Source organism: Martes martes (assembly GCF_963455335.1).
Source record: "Martes martes genome assembly, chromosome: 10".
In the NCBI taxonomy this organism is placed as follows: Eukaryota; Metazoa; Chordata; class Mammalia; order Carnivora; family Mustelidae; genus Martes; species Martes martes.
The window spans coordinates 17695002-17714619 of NC_137898.1; the positions used below are offsets into that span (position 1 = coordinate 17695002).

At 37.7% G+C, this 19618-nt stretch overlaps 1 protein-coding gene across 1 annotated transcript; it reads left to right on the forward strand.

The window, feature by feature from the left end:
- Positions 1-13770: 13770 nt before the first annotated feature.
- On the forward strand, positions 13771-14745 carry LOC308350782 (olfactory receptor 4C45-like; the record flags this gene model as incomplete). The annotated part of the gene is made up of 1 exon (XM_080816272.1): positions 13771-14745. One exon carries the CDS (start codon positions 13771-13773, stop codon positions 14743-14745), a length of 975 nt encoding a protein of 324 aa, XP_080672398.1.
- Between the last annotated feature and the right edge of the window lie 4873 nt (positions 14746-19618).

The following is a 19618-nucleotide window of genomic DNA, read 5'->3' on the forward strand; positions in this document are numbered from 1 at the left end:
ACCATATTAACACCCATGTTAATAAACCTTTAATCTACACCCTCAGAAACTCAGGGGTGAAAAATGCCATGAGGAAGCTCGGGAGCCACAGAGTAATCTTGGGTAATAATTCATGTGACCAGAGAAGAAACAAAAACTTCATTCATATATTAAGAACAATATGACTCATAGAAAGAATGATGGCCTTGACGTCAAACTACGTGAGTTTAGTGAGTTTAAGTATAGTGTGCTCCCCTTGCTTTCTTTAATCTTTAATGGTTCCTCTTTCATATCAATATTTGACTAAATGATGACTCTAGTCTCTTCCAATTACAAACCTCTATGCATTTACAAGCTGCTGATCAAAGGGACATTGCTAATCAGCATAAAAATGTCACATGTATAGAAAAATCTCTGAGTTATGTATTTAGTGGAATAATTCTCTATAAAGCTTTGGGTTAGATTATATACCAATAGGACAGCTAATATATTTAAACAAAAGGCATAACATCTAAGTATTCTGCTGAAAATTCATGGTTTCACTCCCAACTATGTAGTCAAAGAATATTTATTGGGTTGAGAAATAAAGATTAACCAGAAATGAATGAGTATTGAATCATGCAAGAGGATTCATCCCAAAATTAATGCTGCCTTGTTGCACAATTCCGTGGGCACCATTTATACTGAAATCTGGGCTCTTCCTAGAACAAATTATTTTCCCTTCCTACAGCCAAAAAGAAATATAAAATTCTTCTTGATATAGCAATGGCACAATCTTGCACGTTTGCTACGCAGAAGACAACTGTAGAATATTTTTTATCAAAGACAGACTCTAGACAACTTCACCTCTGAACTAGCTGTTATTATAGGGATTTCTGCCTTAGGTGATAGGAACAAAAGTATCCAGTAAAAAAGAGAGAGTTAATGATAATTGAGTAAGAGACAAAAAGTCTACACATCCAAATTGGAAAGCCGCATTTAGAACACTTGCAGATCAATGCAATGGGAAGTAATCTGAGATAAAGACACAGTACCATTCTAAGAGAAAGAACTCAAATAAAAGGAGATCCAAATTTGATCCAAGACAAAAGTTCTGCAAAAGAAAGAGAAAATCATGAAAGCATAACAATACCAAAAAATCAACAAAATACAAAGGAATGAAGACAGGAAGGAAGGGGGAAAAAAAGGAGAGGAGAACTACAAGACACACAGAAAACAAAATGGCAAGACTAAGTCCTTACCTATAAATAATTATTTTATATGTAAATGGGTTAAACTCCCCAGTCAAAAGACTTAGACTGGCTAAATGGATTTTTTAAATCCCATTCTATGCTGTCTGCAAGAGACTTACTTAAGATTTAAGGACACACATTGTCTCAAAGTAAAGTGGTGAGAAAAATCATTCTTTGCAAATGGCTAATGAAAGAGGGCAGGAGGGCAGGACTATACCTATGTCTGATGAAATAGACTCTAAAACAAGAACTGTCACCAATAAGAACTTTATATAGTGATAAAAGGGTCAGTTTGCCAGCAAGATATAATAATTATAAATACTTATACACCCAACATCAGAATACCTAAATGCATCAAGCAGATATTAACAGATATAAGTGCAGAAATAGACAACACCACAGTAATAGTAAGAGATTTCAATATTCCACCTTCAACAATGGATAGAACATATATAGACAAAAAGGTCACTAAGAACAAAATGGACTTGAATAAAACTGTTCCTTAATGGACCTAGCGAACATGTATAGAACACTTGATCCAATAGCAGTGGAAAATACATTCTTCTCAAGTGTACAAGGAAGATTATGAAAGATCATATGTTAGGTCACAAAATAAGTCTTCAAAAACTTAAGAAGGTTGACAGGCAGCCAAGATGGCAGAGGAGTAGTAGGCTGAGATGACATCAGGGCGCAGGAGTTCAGTTAGATAGTTTTCAAAACATTCCAAACACCCACAAATCCAATAGAAGATCAAAGAGAAGAAGAGCAGCAATTCTAGAAACAGAAAATTGACCATTTTCTGAAAGGTAGGACATGCAGAGAAGTGAATCCGAAGTGATGGGAAGATAGACCACGGGGGAAGGGGCCAGCTCCCAGCAAACAGCAGAGCAATGGAGCACAAAATCAGAACTTTAAAAAAGTCTGCTCCACTGAAGGACATCACTCCAGAGTCTAAGCGGGGGTGGAGCCCTTGTGGGAACAGCATGGTCTCAGCTCTCACAGGGCCACAAAAGGATTGGGGGTGTCTGAGTGTAACAGACCTCCCAGGTATCAGAGCGGGTAAGCTGGCTACAGAAACAGAGCCAAGGAGTGACCTCTCAGCTCAGGAATACCTTAAACGGTGATCTGTGGCACAATCAGACCACTGCTCTTTGAGCAGGGACCCCACAAGTGGCAGATCCGGGGAGACTTACCTACCTTATCTGGAGGCAGGAATATGCGGGGTTTGGAGACTCCAAATAGGGCTGTGTGCCAGCGACAGAAATGCTCGGACACAGGCCATGTGAGCTCAGAGTGCAGCCGGAGACCAGGGAGATGGGAGTGTGAGTGCTTTTCTCCGAGGGCACACTGAGGAGTGGGGCCCCAAGCACTTGGCTCCTCTGGGCCAGAGATTGGGAGGTTGCCATTTTCATTCCCATCCTCCAGAGCTCTACAGAAAACCTTCAGGGAACAAAAGTTCCTAAGGGTGAACCCCAGCATATTACTTAGCCCAGGCCCTGGCAAGGGTGGTATAATTCTGCCTCAGGCAGAGACACTTGAGAATCACTACAACAGACCCCTCCCCCAGAAGATCAGCAAGAACATCCAGCCAAGACCAAGCTCACTGATCAAGGAGAACAGTGCAATTCCAGAGGAGGGGAAAGCAAAGCATGGAATGCATGGTTTTTTCCCATGATTGTATAGTCTTGAAAAGTTAATTACTTCTTTTTAATTTTACTTTTTTCTTATCCTAATTTTTTTAACTTTTACTCTTTCCTCTTTTAACATTTTTAACTAGTTTATCTTAACAATACATTTCTGTAAAAAAAAAATCTTTTTGAACCTTCATTATTATAGTCACATTTTGTCCTTCATTGTATCTAACTTTATTTTTTGTATACACATAGGGTTTGTCCTTCTAAAAAAATTTGGGATACAACTTCTTCTAATAGATCAAAATATACCCTAAATCTAGCACAGGGCTTTGTTCTAGTCTCCAGCCTGAGAAAACCCTCCACTTTCTTTTCCTTTCTTTTACCAACCAACATATCTTATCAACTCCTTTTTTAGAATTTTTTTTAAATTTTCATCTTTACAGTCATATTCCATCCTTTCATTGTGTTTACCCTTTTTTTTTGTATATATATATATTTTTTTCATTCTTTCTTTAAAATTTTGTGAGGTAGTTTCTTCTAAGAGACCAAAATACACCCAAAATCAAGTGGGTGGCTCTTTTCTATTCACCAGTCTAATATATATATTTCTTTTAATTTTTAAAAAAAATTTTTAGAACTTCTTATTACCCCTTTCTTCTCCCCACAATTTGGGGTCTCTTCTGCTTGTTTGCCACCCTTTTAGTATTTATTCTCTCATTCATATATTCTTTTTTTTTTTTTTGTCATTTTTTTTTAATTTTTTATTTATTTTCAGCGTAACAGTATTCATTGTTTTTTCACCACACCCAGTGCTCCATGCAATCTGTGCCCTCCCTAATACCCACCACCTGGTTCCCCCACCCTCCCACCCCGCCCCTTCAAAACCCTCAGGTTGTTTTTCAGAGTCCATAGTCTCTCATGGTTCACCTCCCCTTCCAATTTCCCTCAACTCCCTTCTCCTCTCCATCTACCCTTGTCCTCTATATTATTTGTTATGCTCCACCAATAAGTGAAACCATATGATACTTGACTTTCTCTGTTTGACTTATTTCACTCAACATAATCTCTTCCAGTCCTGTCCATGTTGCTACAAAAGTTGGGTATTCGTCCTTTCTGATGGAGGCATAATACTCCATAGTGTATATGGACCACATCTTCCTTATCCATTCATATATTCTTATCTGGATAAAATGACAAGGTGGAAAAACTCACCACAAAAAGAAAAAAAAAAAAAAAGAACAAGAGGCAGTACTGAAGGCTAGGGACCTAATCAATACAGACATTGGTAACGTGTCAGATCTATAGTTCAGAATGACGATTCTCAAGGAGATAGCTGGACTTTAAAAAGGCATGGAAGATATTAGAGAAAGACTATCTGGAGAAATAAAAGCCCTTTCTGGAGAAATAAAAGCCCTTTCTATAGAAATAAAATCAAGCCAAAATCAAAAAAGCTATTAATGAGGTGCAATAAAAAAATGGAGACTCTTACTGCTAGGATAAATGAGGCAGAAGAGAGAATTAGTGATATAGAAGACCAAATGATGGAGAATAAAAAAGTTGAGCAAAAGAGAGACAAACAACTACTGGACCACAAGGGGAGAATTCAAGAGATAAGTGGTACCATAAGATGAAACAATATTAGAATAATTGGGATTCCAGAAGAAGAAGAAGAAGAAAGAGAGAGGGGGGCAGAAGGTATATTGGATCAAATTATTGGAGAGAATTTCCCTAATATGGCAAAGGGAACAAGCATCAAAATCCAGGAGGTGCAGAGAACACCCTTCAAAATCAGTAAGAATAGGTCCACACCCCATCATCTAATAGTAAAACTTACAAGTCTTAGTGACAAAGAGAAAATCCTGAAAGCAGCCTGGGACAAAAAGTCTGTAACATACAATGGCAAAAATATTAGATTGGCAGCAGACTTATCCACAGAGGCCTGGCAGGCCAGAAAGAACTGGCATGATATATTCAGAGCACTATATGAGAAAAAACATGCAGCCAAGAATACTATATGCAGCTAGGCTATCATTGAAAATAGAAGGAGAGACAAAAAGCTTCCAGGACAAATAAAAACTAAAAGAATTTGTAAACACCAAATGATACCTACAGGAAATATTGAAAGGGGTCCTCTAAGCAAAGAGAGAGCCTAAAAGTAGTAGGTCAGAAAGGAGCAGAGACAATATACAGTAACAGTCACCTTACAGGCAATACAATGGCACTAAATTCATATCTTTCAATAGTTACCCTGAATGTTAATGGGCTAAATGCCCCCAATCAAAAGACTCAAGGTATCAGAATAGATTTAAAAAAAAAAAAAAGACCCATCACTATGCTGTCTGCAAGAAACTCATTTTAGACCTGAAGACACCTCCAGATTTAAAGCGAGGGGGTGGAAAACAATTTGCCATGCTAATGGACATCAAAAGAAAGCTGGGGTGGCAATCCTTATATCATATAAATGAGATTTTAAGCCAAAGACTATAATAAAAGATGAGGAAGGACACTATGTAATGCTCAAAGGGTCTGTCCAACAAGAAGATCTTAAATATCTTCTTGTTCTTTAAATATCTACACCCCTAACATGGGAGCAACCAACTATAGAAATCAATTAATAACAAAATCAAAGAAACATATCGACAATAACACAATAATAGTAGGGGACTTTAACACTCCCCTCACTGAAATGGGCAGATCATCCAAGCAAAAGATCAATAAGGAAATATAGGCCTTAAGTAACACACTGAACCAGATGTACATCACAGATATATACAGAACATGCCACCCCAAAGCAACAGAATACACATTCTTCTCTAGTGCACATAGAACATTCTCCAAAATAGATCACATCCTGGGTCACAAATCAGGTCTCAAATGGTACCAAAATATTAGGATCATTCCCTGCATATTTTCATACAACAATGCTCTGAAGCTAGAATTCAATCACAAGAGGAAATTTGGAAAGAACCCAAATACATGGAGGCTAAAAAGCATCCTATTAAAGAATGAATGGGTCAACCAGAAAATTAAAGAAGAATTTAGAAAAATCATGGAAACAAATGATAATGAAAACACAACTGTTCAAAATCTGTGGGACACAGCAACGGCAGTCCTGAGAAGAAAGTATATAGTGATACAAGCCTTTCTCGAGAAACAAGAAATGTCTCAAGTACACAACCTAACCCTACACCTAAAGGAGCTGGATAAAGAACAGAAAGGAAAGCCTAAACCCATCAGGAGAAGAGAAATAATAAAGATCAGAGCAGAAATCAATGAAATAGAGACCAAAAGAACATAGAACAAATCAATGAAACTAGGAGCTTGTTCTTTGAAAGAATTAATAAGATTGATAAACCCCTGGCCAGATTTATCAAAAAGAAAAGAGAAAGAACCCAAATAAATAAAATCATGAATGAAAGAGGAGAGATCACAACCAACACCAAAGAAATACAAACAATTACAAGAACATACTATGAGCAACTATACACCCACAAATTTGACAATCTGGAAGAAATGGGTGCATTCCTAGAGATATATAAACTCCCAAAACTGAACAAGGAAGAAATAGAAAACCCAAATAGACCCACAACCAGTAAGGAGATTGAAACAGTCATCAAAAATCTACCAAGAAACAAGAGTCAGGGCCAGACTTCTTCCTAGGAAAATTCTACCAAGCATTTAAAGAAGAATTAATACCTATTCTCCTGAAACTGTTCCAAAAAATAGAAATGAAAGGAAAACTTCCAAACTCATTTTATGATTCCAACATTACCTTGATCCCAAAACCAGACAAAGACCCCATCAAAAAAGAGAATTATAGACCAATATCCTTGATGAACACAGATGTGAAAATTATCACCAAAATACTAGCCAATAGGATCCAACATTACGTTAAAAGGATTATTCACCACGACCAAGTGGGATTTAATCCTGAGCTGCAAGATTAGCTCAATATCCACAAATCAATGTGATATAGTACATAAATAAAGGAAAGAATAAGACCAATATGATACTCTCAATAGATCCTGAAAAAGCATTTGACAAAGTACAGCATCTTTTCTTGATCAAACTCTTCAAAGTGTAGGAATAGAGGGTACATACCTCAATATCATCAAAGCCATCTATGAAAAACCCACAGCTAATATCATTCTCAATGGAGAAAAATTGAGAGCTTTTACACTGAGGTCAGGAACACGGCAAGGATGTCCATTATCACCAATGCTATTCAATATAGTACTAGAAATCCTAGTCTCAGCAATCAGACAACAAAAAGAAATTAAAGGCATCCAAATCAGCAAAGAAGAAGTCAAACTATCAGTCTCTGCAGATGATGTGATACTTTATGTGGAAAACCCAAAAGACTCCACCCCAAATCTGCTAGAACCACAGAAATTCAGTAAAGTGTCAGGATATAAAATCCTTACACAGAAATCAGTTGCATTTCTATATATCAACAGCAAGACAGAAGAAAGAGAAATTAAGGAGTTGATCCCATTTACAATTGCACCCAAAACCATAAGATACCTAGGAATAAACCTAAGCAAAGAGGCAAAGAATCTGTACTGAGAAAGCTATAGAGTACTCATGAAAGAAATTGAGGAAGACACAAAGAAATGAAAAAAATGTTCCATGCTCATGGATTGGAAGAATAAATATTGTGAAAATGTTTATGCTACCTAAAGCAATCTACACATTTAATGCAATCCCTATCAAAATCCCATCCATTTTTTCCAAAGAAATGGAGCAAGTAATGCTAAAATTTATATGGAACCAGAAAAGACCTCGAATAGCCAAAGGAATGTTGAAAAAGAAAGCCAAAGTTGGTGACATCACAATTCCAGACTTCAAGCTCTATTACAAAGCTGTAATCATCAAGATAGTATGGTAGTGGCACAAAAACAGACACATAGATCAAAGGAACAGAATAGAGGACCCAGAAATAGACCCTCAACTCTATGGTCAAATGAACTTTGACAAAGCAGGAAAGAATATCGAACAGAAAAAAAGACAGTCTCTTCAACAAATGATGTTGGGAAAATTGGACAGCCACGTACAGAAAAATGAAACTGGACTATTTCCTTACACCACACACAAAAATAGACTCAAAATGGATGAAAGACCGCCATGTGAGAAAGGAATCCATCAAAATCCTTGAGGAGAACACAGGCAGCAACCTCTTCGACCTCAGCCAAAGCAACTTCTTCCTAGAAACATCGTCAAAGGCAAGGGAAGCAAGGGCAAAATGAACTATTGGGACTTCATCAAGATCAAAAGCTTTTGCACAGCAAAGGAAATAGTGAAAAAAGAAAACAAAACAACTGACAGAATGGGAGAAGATATTTGCAAATGATATATCAGATAAAGGGCTAGTATTCAAAATAAATAAAGAACTTATAAAGCTCAACATCCAAAGAGCAAATAATCCAATCAAGAAATGGGCAGAGGACATGAACAGACATTTCTGCAAAGCACATGAAAAGCACATGTGGAGCACATGAAAAACTGCTCCACAGCATCCAGCATCAAGGAAATACAAATCAAAACCACAATGAGATACCACCCCACACCAGTCAGAATGGCTAAACCTAACAAGTCAGGAAATGACAGATGCTGGTGAGGATGCGGAGAAAGGGGAACCCTCCTACACTGTTCGTGGGAATGCAAGCTGGTGCAACCACTCTGGAACACAGTATGGAGGTTCCTCAAAAAGTTTAAAATAGAGTTACCCTATGACCCAGCAATTGCACTACTGGGTATTTACCCTAAAGATACAAATGCAGTGATCCAAAGGGGTACATGTACCTGAATGTTTATAGCAGCAATGTCCACAATAGCCAAACTATGGAAAGAACCTAAATGTCCATCAACAGATGAATGGATCAAGAAGAGGTGATTATATATATATATATAATGGAATACTATGCAGCCATCAAAAGAAATGAAATCTTGCCATTTGCAATGACATGGATGGAACTAGAGGGTATTGTGCTGAGCAAAATAACTCAATCAGAGAAAGACAGTTATCTCCCTGATATGAAGAATTTGAGAGGCAACATGGGAGGGGGGTCGGGTAGGGAAGGAAAAAATGAAAGAAGATGGGATCAGGAGGGAGACAAACCATAAGAGACTCTTAATCTCACAAAACAAACTGAGGGTTGCTGGGGGGAGGGGGGTAGGGAGAGAGGGGTGGGGTTGTTGACATTGGGGACGGTATGTGCTATGGTGAGTGCTGTGAAAGGTGTAAACCTGACAATTCACAGACCTGTACCCCTGGGGCTAATAATACATTATATGTTAACAAAAATTAAAAATTAAAAAAAAACATCAGGTTGAAATCATACAAAGTATCTTTTCTGAACTCAGCGAAGTGAAACAAAATCAATAGCAGAAGGAAAACTGACAAATTCACAAACACATGGAAATTAGATAACACATTATTGTACAAACTTTGGGTCAAAGAAGAAATAAAAAGCAGACTTAGAAATATGTCAAAACAAAATGAATTTAAACTACAACTAAAACGTATATGATGCAGCAAAAGCAATACTAAGACAAAAATTTATAGCAATGAACAACTGCATTTAAAAAGATCTCAAATGACCAAACAGTACACCTCAAGAAATGAAAAAAAACTAACTCCAAAGTTTCCAGAGGAAGGAACAATTAAGATGACAGTGGAAATCAATGAAATGGAGACTAGGAAAACAGAAGAAAAATATCACTGAAACCAAGAGTAGTTTTTAAAGTAAAACAGAATTGACAAACTTTAGCTGGACTAAGAAGAGATCACACATGGAAGAGGGGACACTAAAACTCATGCCACAGTATAAAAGGATTATAAGACACTACTACAATTATATACTAAAAAATTATATACTAAAAAACCTGGAAGAAATAGATAGATTCCGAGGAACATAGAATCTATCAAATCTGACGCATGAGGAAATATATAACCTGAACAGATCAATAATGAACAAGAAAACTAAATTCATAAGGAGAAACATCCGAAGAGAGAAAACCCCATGACTAGAGGACTTCACTGGGGAAATCTACAACACAACATTAAAAGAGAATAAATGCCAATCCTCAAACACTTCTAAAATAATTGAAAAGGAAAAACACACCTGAACTTCCTTTATAAGGCCAGAATTACTGTTACAAGAAAAAAAAAAGAAGAAGAAATACTTAGAAATAAACAGAACTAAAAAGTTTAAAAGATTTGCAAACTGAAAACAACAAAACATTTATGAAAGGAAATTAAAACAAAAAAAGCGCAAATAAATGGAAAGACATCATATCTTTCTGGAATGTAAGATTCAATGTTGTGAAGGTGTTCATACTGTCCAAAGTGATCTAGAGTCAGTATAATCCCTATCGAAATCCCAATCCAATGTTGACTTTTTCAAGGTGATTTGGTGCAGGATTTCAACCAGCTCCTCAACACCCCAGAAGCTGAGGGAGAAAAGAATGTACTGGAGCCTCCTTTCTGTAGTTTTTCCATCCTCTACCTCTGAATGTCTTCATGCACAATGTTTGGCTCAGTGGGATTTTCTCAACCCCTACCATGTGGAAATACTGTTCTTTCCTGCAAATCTGCACAATTCCTTCTGTGAGCTATAGAGAGAAAAGCTATATTCCCATGAACAAATCATGAGAATCCTTCACCTAGATACACACACCAAAGGAAGTTGACAGATCTATGGCTCATAAATTATCCAATCTTTGGTAGCTGAGAATTCTTCCATATGAGTCTCCATTGTTGCAACTAATAAAAATGTCAGTCTCCCCGAATGACATAGCACATAACCTTGAAAACTGGCATTTCTACTCTCAGGACAACTATAAACTTAGAACAGTCACATGTTCAGAGAGAAATCCATCCTCTGAACTCTGACCTATGCCTAAACCACCCCCATCCTGTGCCAGGCTCAACAATGTCAAAATGAGCAACAAAGCCCTATCAGGAAGCTTTCCTATTGTCTTAACAAAATCTCACCCTAAACTATAGCCACAGACACTGTCTCACCAAAGCACACCCCCATTTCTAAAACTGGCTTCTAATGATGTTTCTGAGTGCCAAGTGGGGAAAGCAAAAAACTGTGGCTGAGGCTTCCAGTAAAGATTCCAACAGGACCAATTACTAATCCTCTGAGGACTTATGAGGTCAATGCGTTAGCAAATCCTGCACTTCGTGAAAGTCTATTTAAATATTTCTCTAGAGTCTATGAGGAAGAATTACAGGATATTTAAGTAAATGACAGAGGCAGAGCATGTACCAACAAGCTTGAGATTCATAGGAGACGTGCTCTCAATCTTAGCAGGTTAAAAGTGGGAATAAAAAGAATTCTCTCCACATTATTCTTGGACTTGCTGGGAAACATAAATTTGGCAAGATTTGAAAAAATATATATATCCAATCAAGCAGTTGCACTTCTACGTTATAGTTCTATATACTAGCTTTTTCTGATGAAGCTTTTTCTTTGTTCCATTATTCTTACTATAGATTACATGTACTTCTGATCTTTGAAAAATATATGTATTTTGAAGATGTGTTTACACTTTCATTGGAGGCCAAAAAGTGAGTAGAAATTTATCCTAAAGTATTGAAGTTTCCTAACTAATCAGCTCATTTTCTGGGTAAATTCAGATTGATAATGGGAACTAAAATAGACTAAATTGACCAAGACTGGGAGAGTTCTCAGAGGGAGAATTCAAGTGACCCGCTTTGTAAGTTCATAAAGTATATTTGCAGCTATGGGGCTATGCCCTCAGGGAAAGAAAACAATGACTAGTGCAATGTAAAAACACGGGAATCCACAACCAACTAGATCCAGGTCAGTAATAACTGAAACTTTTTCCACAAATTTAAAAGAGATTAACTTAATTTTCCCAAATTACTTTTACTGAATAGTTTTCATAGCTAGATTCTGTGAAGTGAAGCTAGCCTTTTTCTCTTAAAATGAATTTGAACATGATGACATGAAAATACCACTAAAACGTGATGTGTAATGCTGCCACACAAGATGCTGTTGAGAACAACTAAGGTCACTTTTTAAAAATTATGGTTAATGTATATGTAGAAGTAGGTTGCTTTGGTAGGTTTCTGTATGATTATTTCAAGTTGGCTCCCCTTTTCATGACTTACGTTGCCACACTGAAGTTAGAATTAGTGGAGTAAATCTATTAGGGATAATAAAGCACATAGTTCCCACCTATAGCAGCCATGGATAGAGAAGAAACTAGAGACTGAGCTTTCTGGAAAACAAAAGATACTTTCCTCACTTTTATTTCTTTTATGTTTTATTTATTTATTTGAGAGCGAGAGAGAGCAAAGCACAGTGAAGGGCAGAAGGAGAAGCACGGAGCCCAATGCGAGACTCAATCCAAGGACTCAGTCCTGGGATTTCAGGATCATGACCTGACCCAAAGTCAGACACTTGACTGACTGAGCCACCCAGGTACCTCTCTTCACCTTAATTGAAGCTGAAAGGTCACGATGCTGACTGCTGACTTCTGTGTCCAGGAACTTTTGAGGAAAAATAAGTTGTTACTTTTTCAGCAGGGATAAGGAAAGGAGAAAGAGAAGGGTAGAAGGAATTAAATCTCCTATGATCATGTGCAACATGTATTCACTATGGAAAATCCCTCTACAGATCATTCAAAAAAAGAATATATTCTTGTCTATATATCTTGTCAATTTTTCAACCAATCAGCAATGAAACTTTCAAATGCATCTTAAATGATTAAACTTAGTGTCAAAAGAAAAACTTATATTATCTTAGATAACATTTTTCCCAAAACAATAGGAAATTCAGGGAAACTTCATGACTCATTTAACTCCATTTGTAAAATATGGCTAGGATTGTTAATTATTATTAATAATAATTATTCATCTATTTCAGAGGTGGGATGTGGGTGACAGGAAGCTCCCAAATGTCTTAATGTTAATGTCTTGCTAGAGGGAAAAACAACCTTAACTTGACAAAGACAAAGCCTCCAGGATCCTCTGAGTCTTTAACATAGGAAAATCTTTTTGAAACCTCCTTTTTCCTTATCTCCCCCAACTCCCAAGTATTCAAGCAGCCACCCCTCACAACCGGTGCAGCAGTTCTTTCTACCCACAGGCCATGTGCCCGTGCTTTAATAAAACCACCTTTTCTGCACCAGACCATTATTCTATGTGATGAAAGACCAGTTGCAAAGAAAATTAACTTAAGAACTCCTGAGGAGTTTTCAGGGAACTTTGGACCGCTTCCATATCTGTATCCAAAGATGTGAAAAGAGCGAGTGTGTATGAGTCTTATAGAGTCAGATACAATATCCAGGGCAGTGGAGTGGATGCAGCTCAAAGAGCTGTTATAAAGATGGGCCCTTAGCATCCTGAAGGGGAAACATACCATCTGCAGGTCTGTTTCTCAGTGTGCATGTGCATTCATTTGACAGAAAGGAATCCTAGCTCAAAAAGCACTGTTGGTGTAGATATAGGAAGGATAGCACATTCCTATCTGCTGTACATTTCACATTTTAAAGAATATTGTATTCATATACCCATGAATATTCATGTCAATGGGCAACTATAACCTCAGAATAATTGCTATTGATGAAATCTGTACCAAAAGCAGAGGAAAAAGAGCCATCCATAAGTTTTTAGAGCCAGAGCATTGAAGTCAATCAGGAGTCAACCGTCATAAAATCATTTTCCTTTTATTCTGGTGTTTGAAACATATTGTCATTATAAAATTTAGGTGAGTAAGAGAAACTTAACCTCTATCTACCTCTATCGACTCTCTTTTATGACAGTCTCCAAAGTGGTTGAGGTGAGTGGAAAGTGTGGCTCCAGCAACCCCAGAGGCCAGGACTAAAGAGGTGATGGAAGATTTCACTGTTGAATTCAAAATACTACTCAGAAATTTTGATCCTTCCAGATGGACTATAGGCTCATAACTCAAACTGACTCCATGGGAAGGATGAGCAATGTAACAGAATTCATTCTGCTGGGCCTGACCCAGAATCCAGAACTGCAGAAATTCCTATTTGCTGTGCTTTTAATCACCTACTTGATCACACTGGCAGGTAATCTCCTCATCTCCATCACCATCTTCATCAGCCCAGCTCTGGGATCTCCCATGTACTTTTTTCTGTCCTATTTATCCATTATAGATGGTTTCTATTCTTCATCCATAGCACCCAAAATGATCTTTGACTTGCTCTCTGATAAGAACACCATATCCTTCAGTGGCTGTATGACTCAGCTCTTTGCTGAACATTTCTTTGCAGGAGCTGAGATCATCTTATTAATTGCCATGGCCTATGACCGCTATGTAGCCATCTGTAAGCCCTTGCATTACATGACCATCATGAGACGATTTGTATGTGCTTTCTTGGTGGGAATGGCTGTGCTTTTAGGCTTTCTTCATGGAGGGATCCAGGTTCTGTTCATGGTCCAGTTACCATTCTGTGGCCCCAATGTTATTGACCATTTTATGTGTGATTTAATACCTCTCCTGGAACTAGCCTGTACAGATACTCACACTTTGGGGCCCCTGATTGCTGCCAACAGTGGGTCACTATGTCTGCTCATTTTTTCTATGCTGGTTGCTTCTTACATTGTCATCCTACGCTCCCTGAGGACTAAAAGCTCTGAAGGGCGTCGCAAAGCCCTGTCTACCTGTGCTTCTCATGTCACTGTTGTCATCTTATTCTTTGTACCTTGTTCATTCCTGTACCTGAGACCCATGACCTCCTTTCCCGCTGACAAAGCTGTGACTGTGTTTTGTACCCTAGTTACTCCCATGTTGAACCCATTAATCTACACCTTCAGAAATGCAGAAGTGAAAAATGTCATGAAGAAGCTCTGGGGGCAAATAATGAAAATTGGTGATAATGAATCTTGGGATTAGAGTATTTACATAAAAATATCTAGTGAAAATTTAGAAAGATTTATTCCCCTTCTTATTTGATTAAATGTGGGACAGTCAATTTTCCTGTTTGCATAGCTTTTCTTCAGGATCATATATTTTATGGACAGGGTCAACATATCCATCCAGGAACAGTAGGCACAGTGCCTAGAGCCCACAATAATTCTAGGATCCCTTGAAATGCTTAATTTCTTTTAAAATAAGAAGAAAAAAATGAATATAATCCAAATCCAGGCTGGGGTATGTCATCGTTATATCAATGCATTCATAAAATATGATCTTTAATAATTTTCGTGGAGGAGGACTCATGAGGACAAAGTAGCAAGGGGCCACAGAAGTCATAAGGTTGCCCTGATTGTTGGTATGAAATGGTTCTGCAGCGATATTTTCAATACTCTCTACACCCTGCACTACAGCTAGAAGGAAGTTTTATTTTATGAGGAAAAGTTCTATATATGCAATAATATATAGAAAGCCAGTGAGTCTTCAAGAAGTACTTCCATCCAAATATACTTTTTCTTATCTTCCTGAATTTGAGAGGTTAATAAATATTCCTGCACCACAGCAATAAAGAATGCTTTACTTCTTGCAGTCCCGATAAGAGAACACTTAGACACAAAGGTACATTTAAAAACTTACATCACCACCATTCCCTGCAGTATACAATTGTCTACAAAAGAATTAGAGGCAGAATTGGCTGATGCAAAAGAAATATAACTGATCAAGTTTGTAGAGTTAAGGCAGAAAATAACTGTATGTTAAAGTTGTGTTTTAAATGGAATATTACTCAGCCATCAGAAAGGACGAATACCCAACTTTGGCATCAACATGGATGGAACTGGAAGAGATTAAGCTGAGTGAGATAAACCAAGCAAAGAATCCAATTATCACATAGTTTCACTTCCTTGTGGGGGATAAGGAATAACATGGAGGATATTAGGTTAAGGAAAGGAAAAGTGAAGGGAGGAGACAGAGGGGGAGACCAACCATGACAGACCATGGACTCCAAGAAACAAACTGAGGGTTTTAGAGGGGTGGAGAATTGGGGGGATGGGTGAGCCTGGTGGTGGGTATTTAGGAGAGCATATATTGCATGGAGCATTGGGTGTTATATATAAACAACCAATCTTAAGCAATACATCAAAAGCTAATGATGTATTGTATGGTGACTAATATAATGAAATAAAATAAATAAATAAGTTGCATTTTAGACATGGACAAAGGAAGAGTCTGAACAGCTGGGACAGGAAATTGCCAGTGACATAGGAATAAGTCTGTGTCACAAAACTGAACAACAATGACCACAGATCTGGATTACAGAAAATAATTCATAACATTTGTATAAGGAAATTCAAGGATAATTAAGAAATAGATGCTTTGAAGCCAGAGATTAAAAACTTTGGATCAACCAGATTTGATTACTCATTTGTCTCCTGCATTAATTACCTTTGTCAATGTAACCATTGTGCTTCATCTCTCTACGGATTTTTTCAACATGTAAAATGAAAATAGCATTGCATACACTCAGGTTGTAAAAATTAAACAATTTAGATTGAAAAAAATGAATCGGCTAAAAACTAGTGATATTGCTCAGATATGGTTACTGCTTTCAGAGATGTCACCAGCACAGAAAGTAAGCCAGGGTCAATGGTTGCTGACAAGAGGAGCCCAAGAACACCACTACCAACCATCATTCACTAACCATAATCACAGGAAAGCCAAACATCTATGCCAGCCTCACTGTACTTCAAATGTCATAAAAGGCATCTGTATATTAGTAGGAACTGCATAGCAGTGAGTTTTCTCATCAAGGAATCTAATGGGAACTGTGAGCGGATCTCTGGACACTAAAAGCCAGCCCCCCACCAACTCCCTAGTCCAGGACACAAATGCCCTTAAACATCTCTGCAATAACCAATGGGGAGCTGGCTGGAGCAGCCGTGACATGTCTGAGCAGAACTTATTTCAAAACCTCTCCCTGATGATGGATCTCCTTCTGCTGCTCTGGGAGAAGGAGAAGGGAAATCCCAGTGCCAGAAACCAACAGACCTATCTCTGTATAGAGCTTGGGATTCCTGAGAAAGAGCTCAGAAACTTGTCTTCAGAGGGTGATTTCACAACCAGGGATTGAATGTCATGTGATGCTGACATTTCTCATGTTCTCAGGACTATAGATCAGGTTAGATCTAACTGTACCTGAAGGTCTTTTAAAAATATATGTTGTCCTGGGTGCCTGGGTGGCTCAGTTGGTTAAGCAACTGACTTCGGCTCAGGTCATGATCCTGGAATCCCTGGATTGAGTCCCGCATCGGGCTGCCTGCTTGGTGGGGAGTCTGCTTCTCCCTCTGACCCTTTCCCTTCTCATATATATGTTGTCCCAGAACAAGCAAACAAACTCAAGTAAGAGAACAAAGTGGTGGTTACCAGGGGTGGATGCCAGAGGTGGTTGTGGGGAGAAGAGTGAAATAGGTAAAGGAGATTAAAAGGTACAAACTTCATTATAAAATAAATGCCTCAAAGAGTTAAAAAGTATAGCATAAGGAATATAATCAATAATATTGTAATACTGTTGTATGGTGACAGATGGGTGGCTATACTTACCTTGGTGAGCACTGAAAGTATAGAACTGTCAAATCCCTACATGGTACAGGTCAACCTTGATAACATTTTACATCAGTTACACTTCAATATTAAATTCCTTTTTTTCTTTTTTGCTAAGTGGCTTATTGTTCACTTTTTTAAAAAATTTTATTATTATTCTGTTTTGTTAGTCACCATACAGTACTTCATTAGTTTTTGATGTAGTGTCCCATGATCCACTGTTTGCATGTAACACCGAGTACTCCATGCAATATGTGCCCTCCTTAATACCCATCACCGAGCTAACCCATTCTCCCACCTCCCTCCCATCTGAAACCTTCACTTTATTTCCGTGAGTGCATCGTCTATCATAGTTTGTCTCCCCCTCTGATTTACCCCCCTTCATTTTTGAGCTCAACCATAAAATTTTTCCATTTTTCCACGGGACTGACTATAACAGGAGCTATGCTAATACATCTTTGGGCACACACCCAGGCAGATATCCTCATCTCTGGTAACAAGGGAATCAAAGGACTGATCTTGACACTTGGAAATGGGGCTACATTTGCAGTTGGGATGAGGTTATGATCCACCCTAAAATATCTTAGGAATAACTATTTTCAAATTTGATTTCAAAGATATTGTATGTTGGGCATCAATATTAGCTTCCCTCAGTATACATAAATTTAAACAAGTAATGCTGATCTGTGTCAGGCAACACAAAGCAAAAATATTGTGAAACAGTGAAGATGTAACATTGTGGAATTGTATCTTTGTTCATCTCATTTTATCCAAACTAACCCTAAAATCACTTTTCGTGGAGACATCAACTGCAAAGATAGCACAAGTTGGCTTATTTGAAGGGACTCACAAGAAATCACAAAGCATAATCATATAATGCATTTTTTTGAAGAACAATGATACTGAGAACTGAGAAACAGAGTACAGGCAAGCACTGAAGGTCGAAGAGATGCCCAAACAATTGCCCAAGAGTCTTTGTTCACACAGACAAACAAGCTTCATCTCTAGTTGAACCATCAAGACCAGCATGAGATAAGCCTGGGCTTCGTGAAAGCTCAGGGAAGAAGTTTGCCATGAAGTATTCATGGCCCTCTGGTCAAGTCAGTCATGCTAAGTAAAAGCCAACAGTAAAAATAAAATAAAATAAAATAAAATAAAAGATTCTTGGCATCATCAGGGGAGTTTGGGACTTTAAAAATATATCAAAAATTCCACTCGTATTATCCTATACAATGGTCAAAGCCCTGCATGACCAGAGTTAAGACTTTCCTATTGACTAGTAAAATAACCCTTTCCTACACACTCCACTCTCTGACTCTTGGTCAAGACTAAATCACTCATAATCATTCCTTCTCCTGCAAGTTTTGCATGATTCATACAACAGGTAAAATAATAGACCAAGTGCAAAGTGTTAATAACTTGTATCATCAAATGAAGGATTGGTATTATTTAAAGAAGCATTTCAGCTAACCAAATATTCCACCATAAACTTAATCACAAACAAGCACAAGTTGGAGAACTGTTAAATCTCCCTTGACTAAAGAAATTAAAATTGTATGAAAAGTATCAGTTGGTAGATTTAGTGTAACAATTAGCTGTTAACTAATCCTAGTTCCTCCTCTAACCAATCAGACTTCATTGAATGAACATCATGGAAGATGTTAATTCCACTTCCTAATATATTTGATCATCAATTTAAGTATTATAGATTTTGTTGAAATCAAAATAATCCTACCAATTATAAATGATAATATTAAACCAAATAACAGTTACACTATTACTGATTGGATGCTCCCTTTCTAACAACAATTACTTCTTGCTATCGATTTAATTTTCACTCGGACCCCTCATTTGATATAACCCTGGGTTTTCCACATCTTCCAGTCATCCAAGTCTCCTGTTGCAGACTTCATTGCCAACCCACTGACTATTGCCCAAACCTAAGAAAAGTCATACTATATCACTATAGTTATAATCTGGATCTTCTGGTACCAAAAGAACACCATTCTTAACACACTGAGTGGATCTATAGTTTCCTTTTCAATAATCAGCTTCCATTCAACCACTTTTCAGACTGAGTGATGGCTCTCCACACTGAAGACACCATCTATACATGAAATAGGCACGGACCATAAATTGATCATAGGGAAGGACCCATTCAGCTATGAGGGTAAGTAACTCCACAGGAGGATCTAATGTAGGGCTCAAAGGCAAGGCAGTCACTTGTTCATGTGTGCAATGGGTTCCCTCTTTC